The sequence below is a fragment of the Gymnodraco acuticeps genome, unplaced genomic scaffold (genome assembly GCF_902827175.1).
Source record: "Gymnodraco acuticeps unplaced genomic scaffold, fGymAcu1.1, whole genome shotgun sequence".
Lineage (NCBI taxonomy): Eukaryota > Metazoa > Chordata > Actinopteri > Perciformes > Bathydraconidae > Gymnodraco > Gymnodraco acuticeps.
In genome coordinates this window covers 2,070,355-2,085,833 of record NW_022990947.1, presented here as the reverse complement: position 1 = coordinate 2,085,833, position 15,479 = coordinate 2,070,355, and the positions used below count along the sequence as shown (strand labels likewise).

Sequence of the window (15,479 nt, the reverse complement as noted above, 5' to 3'; positions counted from 1 at the left end):
ACACACCGGACTGCATGGTGCCATATTAGATTTAGGTGACAGTCACTCACGGACCAATTCAGCCAATAAACTTAATCACCTCCCCATTGCTGGGCCAGAATTTCCTCCATTGACTTGGAATTTTAATTTGATTGCGGAAATATATGTATGTTGCTCAATCTAATTTACTCCAGTGATTTTTAGAACACTGAGCGCTTTTGTGCTTAGGCAAGCAAACTCTTCTGGCCCGGCCCCGATACTCGCCGCCTGCCTTCATGTGGGAAGCTAAATCCTGTTTTATATGCGGGGTATAAAGGCGGCATTCTTCCATCACAGCAGATGTATGGTGAAGGAGTTGCAGGTCTTAGTTTGGGCCTTTCCTCCCTGAAATAAGAGCAGGAATCTTTCTGGGACCCCTTGTTGTTGAATAGATAGAAGTGGCCCTAGCTGGTCAAGAGAGTGCATGCTAGCTTATCGGCACTTATACAAGTTCAAAACCAGAGAGAAAGATAGAGTGAAGCTCTATTTGGGGGAATGCTTTGATGTGGATCCCTCCAAAAAAGTGTGGGTGGTCTGCAGTTCTTTGTGGGATTTGAACATATATATATACATACGCTAATTCTCACTCACTCTTTCACACACTGTTCTCGCTGCCTTACATAGCTCCTAGGGCCAAGTGTGATTTCACCAGGGCGGTCACAAGGGGTTTCTAGGGCAACCTCACAGAGGCCTTGTTCTAAAAATGGCGGCCATGGTTACTTTGAAAGCCAACCCTGGCCTCATGAACATTCACAGAAAAGAGCCCTGAGCAGCACTCGGGGAGGGGAGCTGGGTGGACTGGATGAGGGGGGAACCAGGCTCTTTAATAGCTAGCACATGAGACATTGAAGGTTTCATACCATCCCATCCAGGAGTCATGGGAGGTTTGTGTGTGCGTGTATGTTAGTGTACCTAAACAGTAATAGCCCTGTACCCAGTGCTTGGCTAAATTAAAAGGGCATTTTTGGCATGGGGGGGGGGGCAGTTTTTGGTGCCCAGACGAATGGACAGGGAAGGCGAAACTCATTACCTACCCATCTGTCAGAGAGTGAGAGAGAAAGAGCTGTGGGAATGTGGATGGAGGGAGGGACACATGAAAAGGGCTTGGAAGTGGAGGGAGTGAGAGTGTCTGTTAAAGCAACACAGCTGACTTTTCCAACAAGGATAAGTCTTTAATCACAAACACTTTTCATACTACATGCATTTAATTTTTTCGTAAAGTATTCCTGTTATTTTCCAAGTGGACAAAAGAAAATAAACATTTAAAAATAATAATCTGCAGCTGCTTTGTGTGTGTGTGTGTGTGTGTGTGTGTGTGTGTGTGTGTGTGTGTGTGTGTGTGTGTGTGTGTGTGTGTGTGTGTGTGTGTGTGTGTGTGTGTGTGTGTGTGTGTGTGTGTGTGTGTGTGTGTGTGTGTGTGTGTGTGTGTGTGTGGGTGTGTGATGTGTGTGTGTGTGTGTGTGTGTGTGTGTGTGTGTGTGTGTGTGTGTGTGTGTGTGTGTGTGTGTGTGTGTGTGTGTGTGTGTGTGTGTGTGTGTGTGTGTGTGTGTGTGTGTTGTGTGTGTGTGTGTGTGTGTGTGTGTGTGTGTGTGTGTGTGTGTGTGTGTGTGTGTGTGTGTGTGTGTGTGTGTGTGTGTGTGTGTGTGTGTGTGTGTGTGTGATTTTCTTTGAGCTCTCTCAACCCCACATGTTTTTGATGTTCTCTTTTTCTCTGGACCAGGGGCCACTCTTGAAACATAAGCTGTTGTCACACACACACACACTCTAAATGTAGTAGCAAATATTAAAAGCATTTGCTAATTTTTACGTCATTACAGAAAAAAGTTAGCTCTCCTTTCTTCAACCAGCTGCACCATGTAAACCTTTTTGTCTCGTTTAAGAGTGACTCAGTATCTCTCGCTCTCTCTCCCTCTCTCAGCTGTATATAGGCTATGATCACTGCAGATGCAGATTGCTGCCATACCCCTCTTCTGTGGATATTGTTAACTAACATGTACTTCCTCTGCCAGCTGGCTTTCACAATGGAAAAGCATATCTCCATGGCAATGTTCTGTCGTTCTGCACCGTTGGATATTTGCAGCTAACACTTATAATACAATAACCAAACATGGCTATTTCTGTTGTGATGCTTTTGCAAATATGCAGGATTGCGAAATCTGTGCTAATGGAGCTTTTTGAATATTCTATTTTTGTATGAGGCCTAGGTCTCACTCGTGTATATGGTGGTTAAAAGGGTTTCCTGACTGAGTCTTTGTGCTTTAGGGAGAGAAATATAACCAGCTTGCTTTATTTCTCTGTCCAGCCTAAGGGCATCAGCACACTATAGCTAACGGTTGTCACCCTATTTACTTTCTGCTCTCTATTTCTTCTTATGCACCTGCATTCTTAGTGCAACCCTTAGCCATCAGTGGTTTAACCTGACCTCTGTTCATCTTGCTTCTGTTCCCCTCACCCATTTCCATCTATATCTTATAAAATATTCAGATCCCTCCCTTACTTAATATAGAGGCCTAGAATACACTTTGATATTTGCGTTAATACATGCTTGATATCACAGCAATGCGTGTGCTCAGTCCTTTGATAAAAGTATTTAAGAGATGTATGTCTTTGCCTGGTCCACATGCATTTCAGAGATCTCTCCTGTGCACATAAATGCATTCATAAGCTCCTCTCTGCCTGTCCTAACCACTCCCATTATTAATAAATGCATGATCTCACACAGCTTTGCGGTGTGTGCGTACATGTGTGTCTCTTTCATATGCTCATCAGTGTGTGTTTTAGGCCACTGCCGGGGACCCCGCCCTGCTCATTCATATTCATCCTCGCATAATGACTAGCCGCGCCTCCGGATAGCGCAGTCAAGATGAGATCAAACATTATACTCAAACAAGAGGCTGTATAATTCATACTGTAACAGCCGTGCTCACGGCTCACTTCCTCATATCTCTCTCAGTTCCCCTGCCAGTGCATCCCCGATCCGAGACCCTGCATCTAGGTTTCTGTCGCTTTCATTGACTTTCACATTCATGACTGAAGTCTGCAGCTGGTCCTGATCGTGCTCTGAAGATAAGAAAAAATGAGCCCTTTTGGCAGGTGACTGTTCAACTGAGTCTGTTTCATCCTGAGCGTGTTCATTCCTAAAGACATTTATACAGTAATGTCATTTACTAAAGGGCACAGTCAATGAGATGATCAAGTTATCCAATTTTCATTTAATAGATGTTTAGGACAAACCTCCAGTTGTTGGCTCTGTATGGAGACAATAGATGCCAGCTCTTATCTCTGAATTACTTGATGACGATGTACCTCTCATTGTACTTATAATCAAAGTTGCTCTGCTTGAAACTTAATAGCTCAAATGTGTTGTATTGGTTTATCTCTTCCTGAGTAAAAGCAAACAAATTGAGTGACGCAGGGATTCAACTAGTGAACATTTGCATCAGTGATTGCGGTGAGGGTGATTAATTTATCTTATAAATCAATTAATATATGTTCTATAAAATGTCCCATAAGCCCATCACAAGTTCACAGTACCCAGATATTCATTGAACTCTCAAGACAAAGAGCATTTGTGAGATATCTGAGAATCTGGAACCAGTTACATTTGGACATTTTCGATTCAGAAATGATATCAACTCTTAGCAGATCATCAAAATGTTGTAGCTTGGTTTAATTTGAATGAATATGAATTTCTGCTATGGAGTAAACATGTAAGGATGAGACAGCTGTAACTGAAGGAATACCTGTACATATTGTTAATCTCGTTAAAACAAGATATCTTTCTTGACATTTTGTTCTTCTCTTTCTCCCTTGTTCAGGTTTCCATCTCAGCGGCACAGTGACGGACCCTGCCACACCCTCCGCCCCAGAACTAGTTTGCAGCGTGAGCGTCAGCTTCGACCGCTGCAAGATCACAGCAGTAACATGCACCTGCGGCAACAAAGACATATTTTACTGCGCCCATGTAGTGGCGCTGTCGCTTTACAGAGTACGGAAGCCTGAGCAGGTCAAACTGCACCTGCCCATCTCAGAAACACTGTTCCAGATGAGCAGAGACCAGCTGCAGAAGTTCGTCCAGTACCTGATTTCAGTCCACCACACCGAAGTGTTGCCTACTGCGCAGAAACTGGCAGATGAAATCCTGTCGCAGAACTCGGAGATCAACCAGGTCCACGGTGAGGAAAAGTGTGTGTGTGTGTCAGAGAGTAGGTGTGGGGCATGTTTATGACCATGCAGGTGTATTTATTTGTGTGCATTTGTGTGTTCTTGCCTCCTAAATGCATGCTTGTATTGACTGCATGATGAAGGTAAAGCGTGGCAGGATCAATATGACTCATTAGTGAGATCCAGCCAGTAAAAGAGAGACTGTGTGCTTCTAATCAACACTATAGACCCGTTATTTACCTCTGAGAGCGAGAGAACCATACAGAGACAGAGGCCCAGAGTTTTCTGTGAGGTAAAGAAGAGTGCATATCTCTTGTTATCGATACTGCACTTACAGTCCTTTTTTTTTCTTTCTCCTAGAAGGACATTTATTTGCTTATTGCATTCCAAGCTTATTATGCTCTCCACATTATTTGGCATGTTCAAATCAATGTATGTATTACAAGTAATGGATTATTTGTTTGGGGTCCTTTTTTACAAATTACGTATGAATTCTGTGCAAAATAACTGTCAATAATATTAATAGAAGATAGAACAAGTGAGGGTATGCCGATTCATATTAATAATAGTTACTGCTGCTGCTGTTATATTACCCCTTTTCAGACTAGACTGAAATCACCCTTTTTATTTTATTACAAACTGATGATTATTTTCTCAAATAATCCCACGGTTTCCTAAACTCCAAGGTGCTGCTTCATGCTTTGTACAACACGCCGTCAAAAGCCTAAAGATATTAAGAAAAAAAATCCTTGACATAAACACTGAATCCATGATCAAAATAGTTGCTAATTCATTTTCTGTGAAATGAATTATACATGACTGCCTTCAGTGTGAGTGTGTTATCTTGTAATTCTAATGACACAAAATAAATATTTGCAAATTATTAGTGTTTGAACTTGAGACAATTTTATCTTCTCCCAAATATGGGTAATGGTTTATATTTTCATTTGCATGTTAAAATGATTTTAAGTCAGGGTACATAACAATAAAATGTACATTCAGTAGGACAAGGTTAAAGGTGGGGTAGGTAAGTTTGAGAAACCGGCTCGAGATACACTTTTTGTTATATTCCATGGAATGCTCTTAACATCCCGATAGCAATGAATATCTTAAGTGCTTTGACAAAAAATCCATAACAAAATGTCATCTGTTGAAGCCGTAGTACTGTAAAAAGCACGACCAATCATTGTAGCCGGCCCGGCTAAAGTAACTGGATGGCCTACCTGCCTGTCAGCCTTCCATCCGTGCACAAACTTATCTCGTGCCCTCATTGGTCATGTGTCATTCGTGTGTGTTGGAGGAGGGAAGTGGCAGATTTTTTCCGGTTGTGTATTTTCAAATTCTAGCGCACTCGAGCTGGTTTCTCCAAAATTACCTACCCAACCTTTAAGTGAAATGTTAATGCATCTGTAAGATATACTATGTATGAGCGCATACGCCTATATGAACCATGATGTACCAGGTGGCAAACTGCACATTCAACATTTGTATTTGTATGTGTGTAGGGGCCCCGGACCCCACAGCAGGAGCCAGTGTGGACGATGAGAACTGCTGGCATCTGGACGAGGAGCAGGTTCAGGAGCAAGTCAAGCTCTTCCTGTCGCAGGGAGGATACCACGGCTCGGGCAAGCAACTCAATCTTCTCTTCAGCAAGGTCAGGAGCCAGCAGCATTGTTCATCTACATACAGAACATTACAACGCACACATACAGCACATACCGACCTTGAACGCTACAGAAATGCAGTGTATCCTGCTGTGTAACATCCCTCCTTTAGCCGTTCTCTTCTCTCTACAAAAGCACACACATGCAGCCTCTGCTTCTCCCCTCTGCATCCTGTTGATACATATTTTCTACTTCTCTTCTATTCCCTTATGAAAAGAGCCCTTCTCTGTTCAAAGTAATTCCAGACAAAACAACTTGCATATATTGGCACATACATTCAAAGGCAGGCTGCCTCTTAGCTGCAGCTAATGGCTAGAAAGGAAGTGTAACATAAAGAGAGAGAAAGCCTGCACTACGTACTATCCTGTACCCGCGATAAAGCGATTAGGTACATGAGAGATGTGCGCTTCTCTCTGTTACAGTGGCAGTGCTAGGCCAGCATTAATGTTGTGCACTGTGTAAAAACTGCAAGCCAAGGCCATTATCATCCACCCTGGCCTGCTTTTAGAATGTCTCTGGGCTTTATGCTCTTTGATGCTTGTTTTATTCTTTACAGCACACTGACAGCCACATATACGCTTGTCTTTCACACACCCACGGCGAGAGTCACGTACCCATTTGTACGTACACCGAGCTGCCCTCAAATGATAAACACACACCCACTGAATATGCGTTATGTATATACTGTATGTGCTCCTGTGTGTTTGTAAATAAATGTTTCACTGCTCTTACCATATAGACAAATACACAGAATTGATGTGCTTTTGTGTGCACACGTCCATAAAGTAGCCTACAACATTTTATATTCCAACATTTTATATTCCTAAAACACCCAAGAGTGGGTATGTTTTTGTTGCTAAAAGATGCTGATGACTTATGTTTACAATAAATTAGTCCCTGTTGCAATTAAGATACACATATTTGATAGAGTAAGGAGGAGAAACCTCAGCTGCTGATAGTGAACCACTTGCAAGAAGAAACTGGTTTAAAATTAAAACAGTCTATGGAATCTGTTTTGTATTATTATTGGATCTTTAACAATTCCTTTTTACAATAGTTCTATAGCAAGCGTTGACACATTTCTTGATTTGAAAAGAATGAAACTATTTAGCTTTTTGTACAGTTGTGTCTGTCTGTTTGTGTTCATTGCAAGTGAATGGATTTACTTTGTGACCTCTAGTTTTGAAGAATATTTCTAAAGTAAAACGACAACTATTTAGACTGCATAAAAGTAGTTTGAATGGAATTCGATCTTTCAAGTCAGAATGTGTAGAAAGTGCTTGTACTTGACAGTACAAGAGGAATTTATTCTCCTGGTTTGAGAAAATCCTTTTTAGCTCGAGTTACATTACAATTCTGAGGGTTTGTGCCACTTCAAGGCAAACTTGATTTGACCATGGAAGTTAAATGTCAGACGCTCCTCTCTTAATAACAGACCACTGCCCCATTGAGTCTGATTTGTCTACAGACATTCAGTAGCTGGTAAAAGAAGTGTCCTTTTTAAGGCACATTGTTTCGAAATTGTAAGAACATTTAATCTGACGTGGAACTGTGTATGCAAATAAGCAGGATTCTTTTTTGAAGACCTTTTTCTATTCAAATCAACTTTATTTATCCTTCCAATAAAAATTGTATCCAGCAGTTAACACACAAATAAATAAAAAGACATAATGTGCAGTAATTTAAAACAACTTTGTGAAAAATGTAATTAATCCACAAATAAATTAGCGTATATATTTAAAAACAATAATGAAAAGATACAGTAACTAACAAAATTGTATTCAGCAGTTAAAACACAAAATACATTAAAATACAAAGTATGCACTAATCTAAAAAAAACTTTGTGAAAAATGTAATTAATGCACAAATAAGTTACCATAGATATTTAAAAACAATACTACAATGATACACAACTTAACTAATGAGTCTGTAAAAAAGCATAAATAACCACTTAATTTGTATCATTGATCAAGTTTGAGTTGTGAGAGCTGTTTGGTGTGTCTCTATATTACTGTGTGTGTCACTGTGTGTGATCTTTGCTCTCTGTTTTGTATCATGTGTGTTGGGGTGTGTATGTAACGCGTCCTCCCTGTCTCCTCCTCTCTCCCCCTGCAGGTGAGGGAGATGCTGAAGATGCGTGACTCCAACGGAGCGAGGATGTTAACACTGATCACAGAGCAGTTCATGGCTGACCCTCGGCTGGCGCTGTGGAGACAGCAGGGCACCACCATGACCGACAAGTACAGACAGCTCTGGGACGAGCTAGGTGAGAGAGGAAACGCACACCACACACAATGACTGTCCCACAAATGTACACACACACACACACACACACACACACACACACACACACACACACACACACACACACTTCCTTCCCAGTATGCACAGTCACGGACAGATTTAGCAAGGTGGGCGATCGAACCTAGACATTGAGACAAAGGCACACACACATTTTTTCTTCCTGTTTGTTTATGTGTCCTTTGTGTCAAAGACAGCCCACATACACACACACACACACACACACTCTCAGCCGCACACAGGCGTCACTGACAGCCCTGTCTCTCCCTCTCACTGTGAATGCAGGTTTGGCAGCACAGCAAGAGTGTCTCTGTGAATCACAATCCGTTTAATGCAGCACACCGCGCCTCATCAAAACTCCAAATATTGTGACCTCCGTGATGTTAAACATTATTATTTAGTTGATGTGACAGAGAGCTGCTCGCTATGCAGTCACTGGGTTTGATATAGTGTGCGGTTGCTTTGACAGATGTACTGTACCTACAGCGATACACTTCTTCACACACCACAAACCAACAGGCACCGGGACAGCAGCAGTGTTGTCTCCTGTCTTTGTTGTTTTCCTCTAATGTCTCGCCTGATGTTGCTGCTCCAACTGCGGCTGTTGTTGCTGATGATGATGTTCGTTTTCTCCCTTTGGTCTTGTTCTGCACTTTGTAAGGACAGCACAGTGATCTCATCTGTTTCAATCCCACGTATTTTTGGAAGTGTGTGTACGGTCTCTTTGAAGTCCACACTTCAAACCCTTCTTCCCAAGTCCTTATCACTCCCCCTGATGTGTGGTGAATGCTGCCTCTCGGCACCGCTCTCTCTCTCTCCTCTCTCTCTCTCTCTCTCTCTCTCTCTCTCTCTCTCTCTCTCTCTCTCTCTCTCTCTCTCTCTCTCTCATCTCTCTCTCTCTCCCCCTCTTTTGTCTTTCTACTCTGAGCAGCAGCTACCGCTCTCCTCCAGACACAAAGCCAAGCCTCATTCACTTGTCCTCACCCATGTCTCCTTGTCCAAATCATCTCCGCTCCTATTTCATTTTCGATCTCCTTTTTTTTTTCTACCCTCCCTCTGTTCCGCACCTTTTGTATTCTGTTTCTTTCTTCATGTTCTAACTCTGTCCTTGTCTTCGTCCTTCCTCCGAAACTCTCTCTGCTTTTATACACACATGCACTGAATGTGCTTGTATCCCCAGAGACAAAGCCACTTTTCATATTCTGTTTGTTCCAATTTACTCCAAAATGATATGTGTGCAGTCAGCGTTGCCTCGGGACTAGTTAAGTTCTCTGTTTTCACAGAGTTCTGTATTCCAGTGCAAGATGGCGCCAGCATACAAAATGTGCACTAAATGAAGAATGTTATGAATGCTCCACATCTTCGAAAACTGCCTCCAGCTCTCAGTTCTTGCATGATTATTGTATTTAGGATTTTTGAAACCTAAAAGACACACCTACCTGTGTTGTATGACTCATTGCGGACGTTGTGGTCACACATACTGTATAGAAGTAGGGCAGCTGACTTACAATGTGCGTGTGTGTTTTTGTGTATGATGCTTATGTTTGTGTGGGTGTCCAGGTGCCCTGTGGATGTGCATCGTACTGAACCCCCATTGCAAATCGGAGCAGAAGTCATCGTGGCTGCGCCAGCTGCGCAGATGGAACAGCGTGGACGTCTGCCCCTGGGAGGATGGTAACCACGGCAATGAACTGCCCAACCTCACCCACTCATTGCCTCAGGGTGCTCATGGCAACCAAGGTCAGAGATTGAGAAGTTTTGAATGTCTGTCAGTACTATTACATTGCAAAAACGTATCTCAGTGGGAGGGGTTGTCAATGCATAAAGAATTTGTAAACATCTCTCTCACACACACGGAGCACTACTGTTATCCCAAGCATCAAAACGTTTCGGGTTTTATTTTATTTAGTTTCACTAATCCTTTTGTAGTTTAGAGATCAGAAGCAAGGACAGGCTGCCATTTTTGTGGGTGACTGTTCTGTTTGTTTATAAAAATGATGCTAATTCCCTAATAAATGATGATATTAATAAATGTTAAAATGTGTGGGCATATAGGAAAAGAAAAGCAACCAAATGAACAGGCGTGTGAGTGTTCCTGCCATTCCCCTAAAGATGAGGCAGCATAAATCTCCTCACACCTCCTCCTCCTCACTTCTGTCCCTCTTCTTCTTCTGCAGAGATGCGCCCCCCACAGGACTGTGTTCACACGGGCCATTGAGGCCTGTGACCTGCACTGGCAGGACCGACACCTCCAGCACATTATCGCCAGTGACCTCTATGCCAACTACTGTTACCATGACAACCAGGACGGCTCCCTTTTTGATACACGGGGCTGGCCCTTGTGGCATGGTGAGTCTGGGTGCATGTAGGTGTGATGTGTTATTAATACACAAAACAATGGACTGAGAATGTGCAGTAGCTAAAGTGTAGAATATCTGAGTTAAAATGTGGTGTTTCCCTCAGAACACGTCCCGACGGCCTGTGCCAGGGTGGAAGCCCTGCGATCGCATGGTTACCCCAGAGAAGCCCTTCGGTTGGCCATCGCCGTGGTGAACACGTTACGGCGGGCAACAGCAGAGGCAACTTGAGCACTTCCGCAGACACAAGAAAGGTGAAGCTAGGTTCTATTGTCACATTTTTTTATTGTCAGAACACAAATTAGAAAGCAAATAATTATCATTTATTATACTTATTAACCCCATTGTCCTCATTCCATTCCATACATAACAACCCTCTAATAGCAAGGGTAAATAAATGAGAGAAAGATACATTCATCATACTGAGAAGCTTTTTCTTAAGTCGTAATTTTTCCAAGCTGGATGACCTTAATTGCAATACCAAAGAGAAACATTTTGTGTGGCTGTTTTTAATAACAGTTTTGCTTCAAAAGTCTTTCTTAAATTTCATTTTGAATCATTATGGTTATCATGCATTTTAATTAAGAACTGTTCACTTTCCTATTGCAGGTCATTTTAAGAGATATGCTCCCCGCTGTTCTGAGTTGTGAAGGCCCTTGATTAATATAGAGTTGAGGAGTTGACATTGTGTTAACAGTGTCAGTTTGTTGCCACTCTTTGCTTAATGTGTCTTTATCTGTTGTGTGTTTTTTTAGAGTTGCTGCCATAAAGGCCACACTTCCATAACCAACATGGAGGGCTGGGTGGGACACCCCCTGGATCCCATCGGGACCCTCTTCAGCACCCTGACAGAGCCGGGACGAGGGGGAGAGGAGGGCTCCAACACCTGCTTAGACCTGTCAGGTACTGCTGAATGCCTGGACGAAGCAAATAGACCCACGCATTCTACTCACATCTGAGCCAAGCCACACACAAACAGATCCAAAAAGATCATACTATATAGTGTATAATATATATATATTTTTTTTTTTCTTGGGCAACCACTGCCTTTACTCAAGTGACAGCTATGAAAGGGGGAGACAGAGGGTGTAACACACAGCACATGGTCTCAGGCTTGATTTGAACCAGGGTCCTTCGCTTGGGGACCAAAGCCCCAGTACATGGACCATCAGCTCAACCTACTGAGTTATACAACGGCCCTTCTCTGCTTTTTAAAATTTAATTATTTTTCAACATTTAGTATATTATTCAGAGGAGTTGATTTTAAATATGCAATGCCAATATAAATGATTTGTACTATAGTTAATTTGTTGACTATAGTTAATTTGTTAAGTTTAGCTGCATAATAACACTTTTATTTTCAGGACTTTCATATTTTTTGAAGTTAGAAAGAATAGTTTGGGTGCAGATTCACCTCCAGTCCCTCTGTCTTATCTTATCTCGACTCCTCTTGTGTTTTTTCAATTCTCCTCTCCTACGCTCCGAGATCCCTCATTGCCTCCTCTGCTCCCAGAAATAGCCCTCTGTCCTCTGAGGTACAGAAGTGAACAGAGGAATGCTCCTGAGGCGTTAATCTTTATTTTGGATGGTTGTTGGGTTCAGACCTCACTGTGTGACTGACACAGTGGTTTTCCATAGGAGACAGACTCCTCTATTGCCCAAAACCTCAGAGAATAACACATACGTTGACTACCGCTTTATGCCATTCAGTTTTCTCTCCCCTCTTTGCAGACTGCTCCAGTGTTGTAAGCCGAGCAGAGCTCCAGCGAATGCCCGTGCAGCGATTACTCGGAGACGGGGAATCGTACGTGGCGCTGGCAGTGGAGACGGCTCTGATTGGCTTAGGCCAGCAACGGGTGATGCCCGACGGTCTGTACGCTCAAGAGAAGGTGTGTCGCAACGAAGAGCAGCTATTGGCCAAGCTGCAGGAAGTGGAAGTGGATGACTCCCCTGGTCAAAATCTTCCGTAAACAGTCCGTCTTTCTGCTAGAGGGTGTGAGGGAGCTAACGGATAATATTTCGCCATTATTGTCCCTTTATTTCACCACATGTCCCAGCAAACTCAACTCTCTCAGACATATACTGCATAGAGAAACCTCCTCTCTTTCCTTTCTCTCCCTCCCACACACCAAGACCCTACACATTCTTGCTAAAACAGGAAAAAACACATTGGCCTCTGTCTCACTATTTATTATCCTTCATTTTGTGGTGCAAATAGAGGCTGAGCTGCCCTGGGCCAGACCAAAATGAGCTCTTTACACAGTAACACCAGGGGTATTGTGTTAGCACACACATGCGTGCACTCACAACAGTGTGTACATTTACAGGGCTGGGGCTAGAACAGAATGAGGTTTGGTTATGGGAAAGAGAGGAGGAAGGAGGGGGAGGTGGCACATCCTGAAGGGCCCAGCCCAGTCTCCTGTCCCCACCCAAACCCCAGCTCTGCCTCGGCCCCGGCGCGACCACCCACCTCTGGCTCCGTTGCTAATAGAGCACCAGGCTGTGAGGCCTCTGCGGGCCCCTGGAGGCTGCAGTCGCTCTGTGATGTGGTCTGTGGCTTAGGAGCCTGTTGGGGTTTAAAATAACCCACCAGAGACGAGAGGAAGTGCACGAAGAGATAGGGGGAGGGAAGGGAAAGCAAAATCTGAACACACACGACCATATGGTTTCTCACGTCACAGTTTGTTTTAATGCCGCGTGGCTTTGCTTCTTCCTGGCTGGGAGGGAAAAGTCACTCCCCAGCGTGTTATAGAAAAAGTCAATATACAACAAAATAAAAATTCACTTGCTTTTTGTTGTCTGTTTATACTGTAGATACCATCCATTTCAACACCGAACCATAACATTTATTGACCTGACGAGACAGATAATTGTTTTATGAGTGAATTTATTCCACCTCTTTCCTTCAGTCATTAAAAATGTGTGTGTGTTTTCTTTGTTTTTTGCACAGCTGGCCCATACTCTGGCCTCGGAGAGATCGTCCACAGAGAGAGTGTTCCCATGCACACCTTCGCCCGCTATCTCTTTACCTCGCTCCTACCTCACGACGCTGAACTGTCGTACAAAATTGCACTGAGAGCCATGCGGTAGGTCTTAAGTGTGGGGTGTGTGCTTGAGTCTATGTCTGTGTGTTTTCTGCTGTAATCATGTCAAAACTTTGTTAATCACATTTGATTGATTTTCATTTAAAGATTTTATTGCTAATCTTTGGATAAAGTTTGGGCTAATGGAGGCTTTTTGAAAAGAATACTGCGAAAAACGATTTAACATGGGATGTTTACTCACAAACAACGTCTGTTTTTTGTAAAGCAATGACTAAAACGTCAAACTGTAGTCATTAGACTGTAAATAGAGTCAGAATTCCTTTTAAAAGCACAAAAATTGCCGTTTTTGAACGCCTTAAACTGGAGAATCCGATTCACATTTCCAGGTTCCAACTCTAAAGCATGTGAATACTTTTGATAAAGTAACTAACTTCAACATTAAAACATATGTGGTGACCTCTCCTTGTGCCAACTAGTACATCCTTGTTCTACTCAAACTTTAAAGTCAATCACGGTGATCAGAGAATTTAGAGGTTTAGAGCATTTGTCTTTTATGTATGCCTTTGATTCTGCTTCTAGTTTTGGGGCCCTGTCCTGTTTGTGGTTCTGACTTTGCATTTTCCATGTGTTCTCTCTATAAGCTCCTTCGTGTATTCCTCTGTGGACAATGTGTACGTGTGTTAATCAGTCTGCGCTGATGTGTTTTGATGTTGTGACTAGTGGGAGCTGGATCAGTGAATATTAATTACATTAATGAGAGTGTAATTAGTGTGGCTGTAATGAGGAGGAAGCACACACATGCACATGCAGGGCCAGCAGGGAGAGGGCAGTGTGAGGAAGATGTTTGTTGTGTTTCTACACAGTCCATCGCTGAGGTGCTGGCAAATGATTAGTCAATGAATAAGGAGTGCGTTTTTTCCTGGCTTGTACCATCATGTGTCACAGTCGCACAAATGGAGAACAAAAGGAAAACAAACGCATCATTCACATATCCCTTCAGTTAACCAGTTGGGAGGCGCCAGGAATTGAAATAACGTTCTAACAAAACCAAAAACAACATGGTTGGGTTTCTCTGTGAGGGGCTGTGTGGTTTTAAGGTTGCACATTGCACCGCTGAGTGACCCTTCCTCACCTCAAAACCAAAGTCCCAAATCTGTTTTCCCTGAGTCAGCCACTCCCCTCCCTCCATCGCTACTTCCCTTCACCTTCCACATTTCCTCCCTCTCTCGACTCCTCCATCCTCACTCCTGTGGTGTGAAACCGGCGATTTAGAATAATATGGCCACTTATGGGTGCTCCTGGGAGCCAGGGGTGTCTACTCAGCACATAATGAATGTGTGTAATGTAGCGTAGTGTAATATGATAGCATATACCTCCCCGCTCCCACGGGACGGCGGACAGTTAAATATAGCGGAGGAAGTAAAGGAACCAGGGCTATTTTAATGGACCTATTATAACACTATCATCGGTACGAAGAGAGAGTGAAAGTCTAGCTCCATCGCTCATTTACACACCTTTTCACTTGCTTGCTCTATTTGTCTTCTCCTTTGCAGTTGCTCATAAGCCAGCTTTTCTTTTACTTTTTTTTTTTGACACATGGAAGTCAGACTGCCTTCATCATACACAAATGCATATTTAGTATTTTAAAATGTGTTTATGCGCTGCGCATGAAGTTAATTAAAGCATGTGAGAGCACAAACAGAGTTTGGTTCACAGGCTGCCCACAATTTGACTGCAGCCTCAGTAAAAAGAAGCTCGCTCTCCGGAGACTGTCCTTATCGCAACTCTTTGGAAGAGCCACAGAGACAAATCCCTGCCGCCTGTTATCATATGAGATTTCCATATGAGATACGAGTCTTCCAATGCTATGAATCTAGATCCTCTGTATTCCACAAACTTTGATCCTCGCATAATCCATAATCTTACAATAT

At 42.9% G+C, this 15,479-nt stretch overlaps 1 protein-coding gene across 1 annotated transcript in view; it reads left to right on the top strand.

Moving 5' to 3' along the window:
- LOC117558586 (zinc finger SWIM domain-containing protein 6-like) overlaps positions 1-15,479 on the top strand; it is a 47,673-nt gene that overhangs the window by 23,825 nt on the left and 8,369 nt on the right. Inside the window, 12 exon segments of the mRNA XM_034234847.1 lie at positions 3,837-4,193; positions 5,688-5,836; positions 7,962-8,112; positions 9,708-9,887; positions 10,325-10,332; positions 10,334-10,496; positions 10,611-10,714; positions 10,716-10,768; positions 11,262-11,407; positions 12,236-12,453; positions 12,455-12,497; positions 13,455-13,590. Coding sequence (XP_034090738.1) covers positions 3,837-4,193; positions 5,688-5,836; positions 7,962-8,112; positions 9,708-9,887; positions 10,325-10,332; positions 10,334-10,496; positions 10,611-10,714; positions 10,716-10,768; positions 11,262-11,407; positions 12,236-12,453; positions 12,455-12,497; positions 13,455-13,590 — 1,708 coding nt within the window.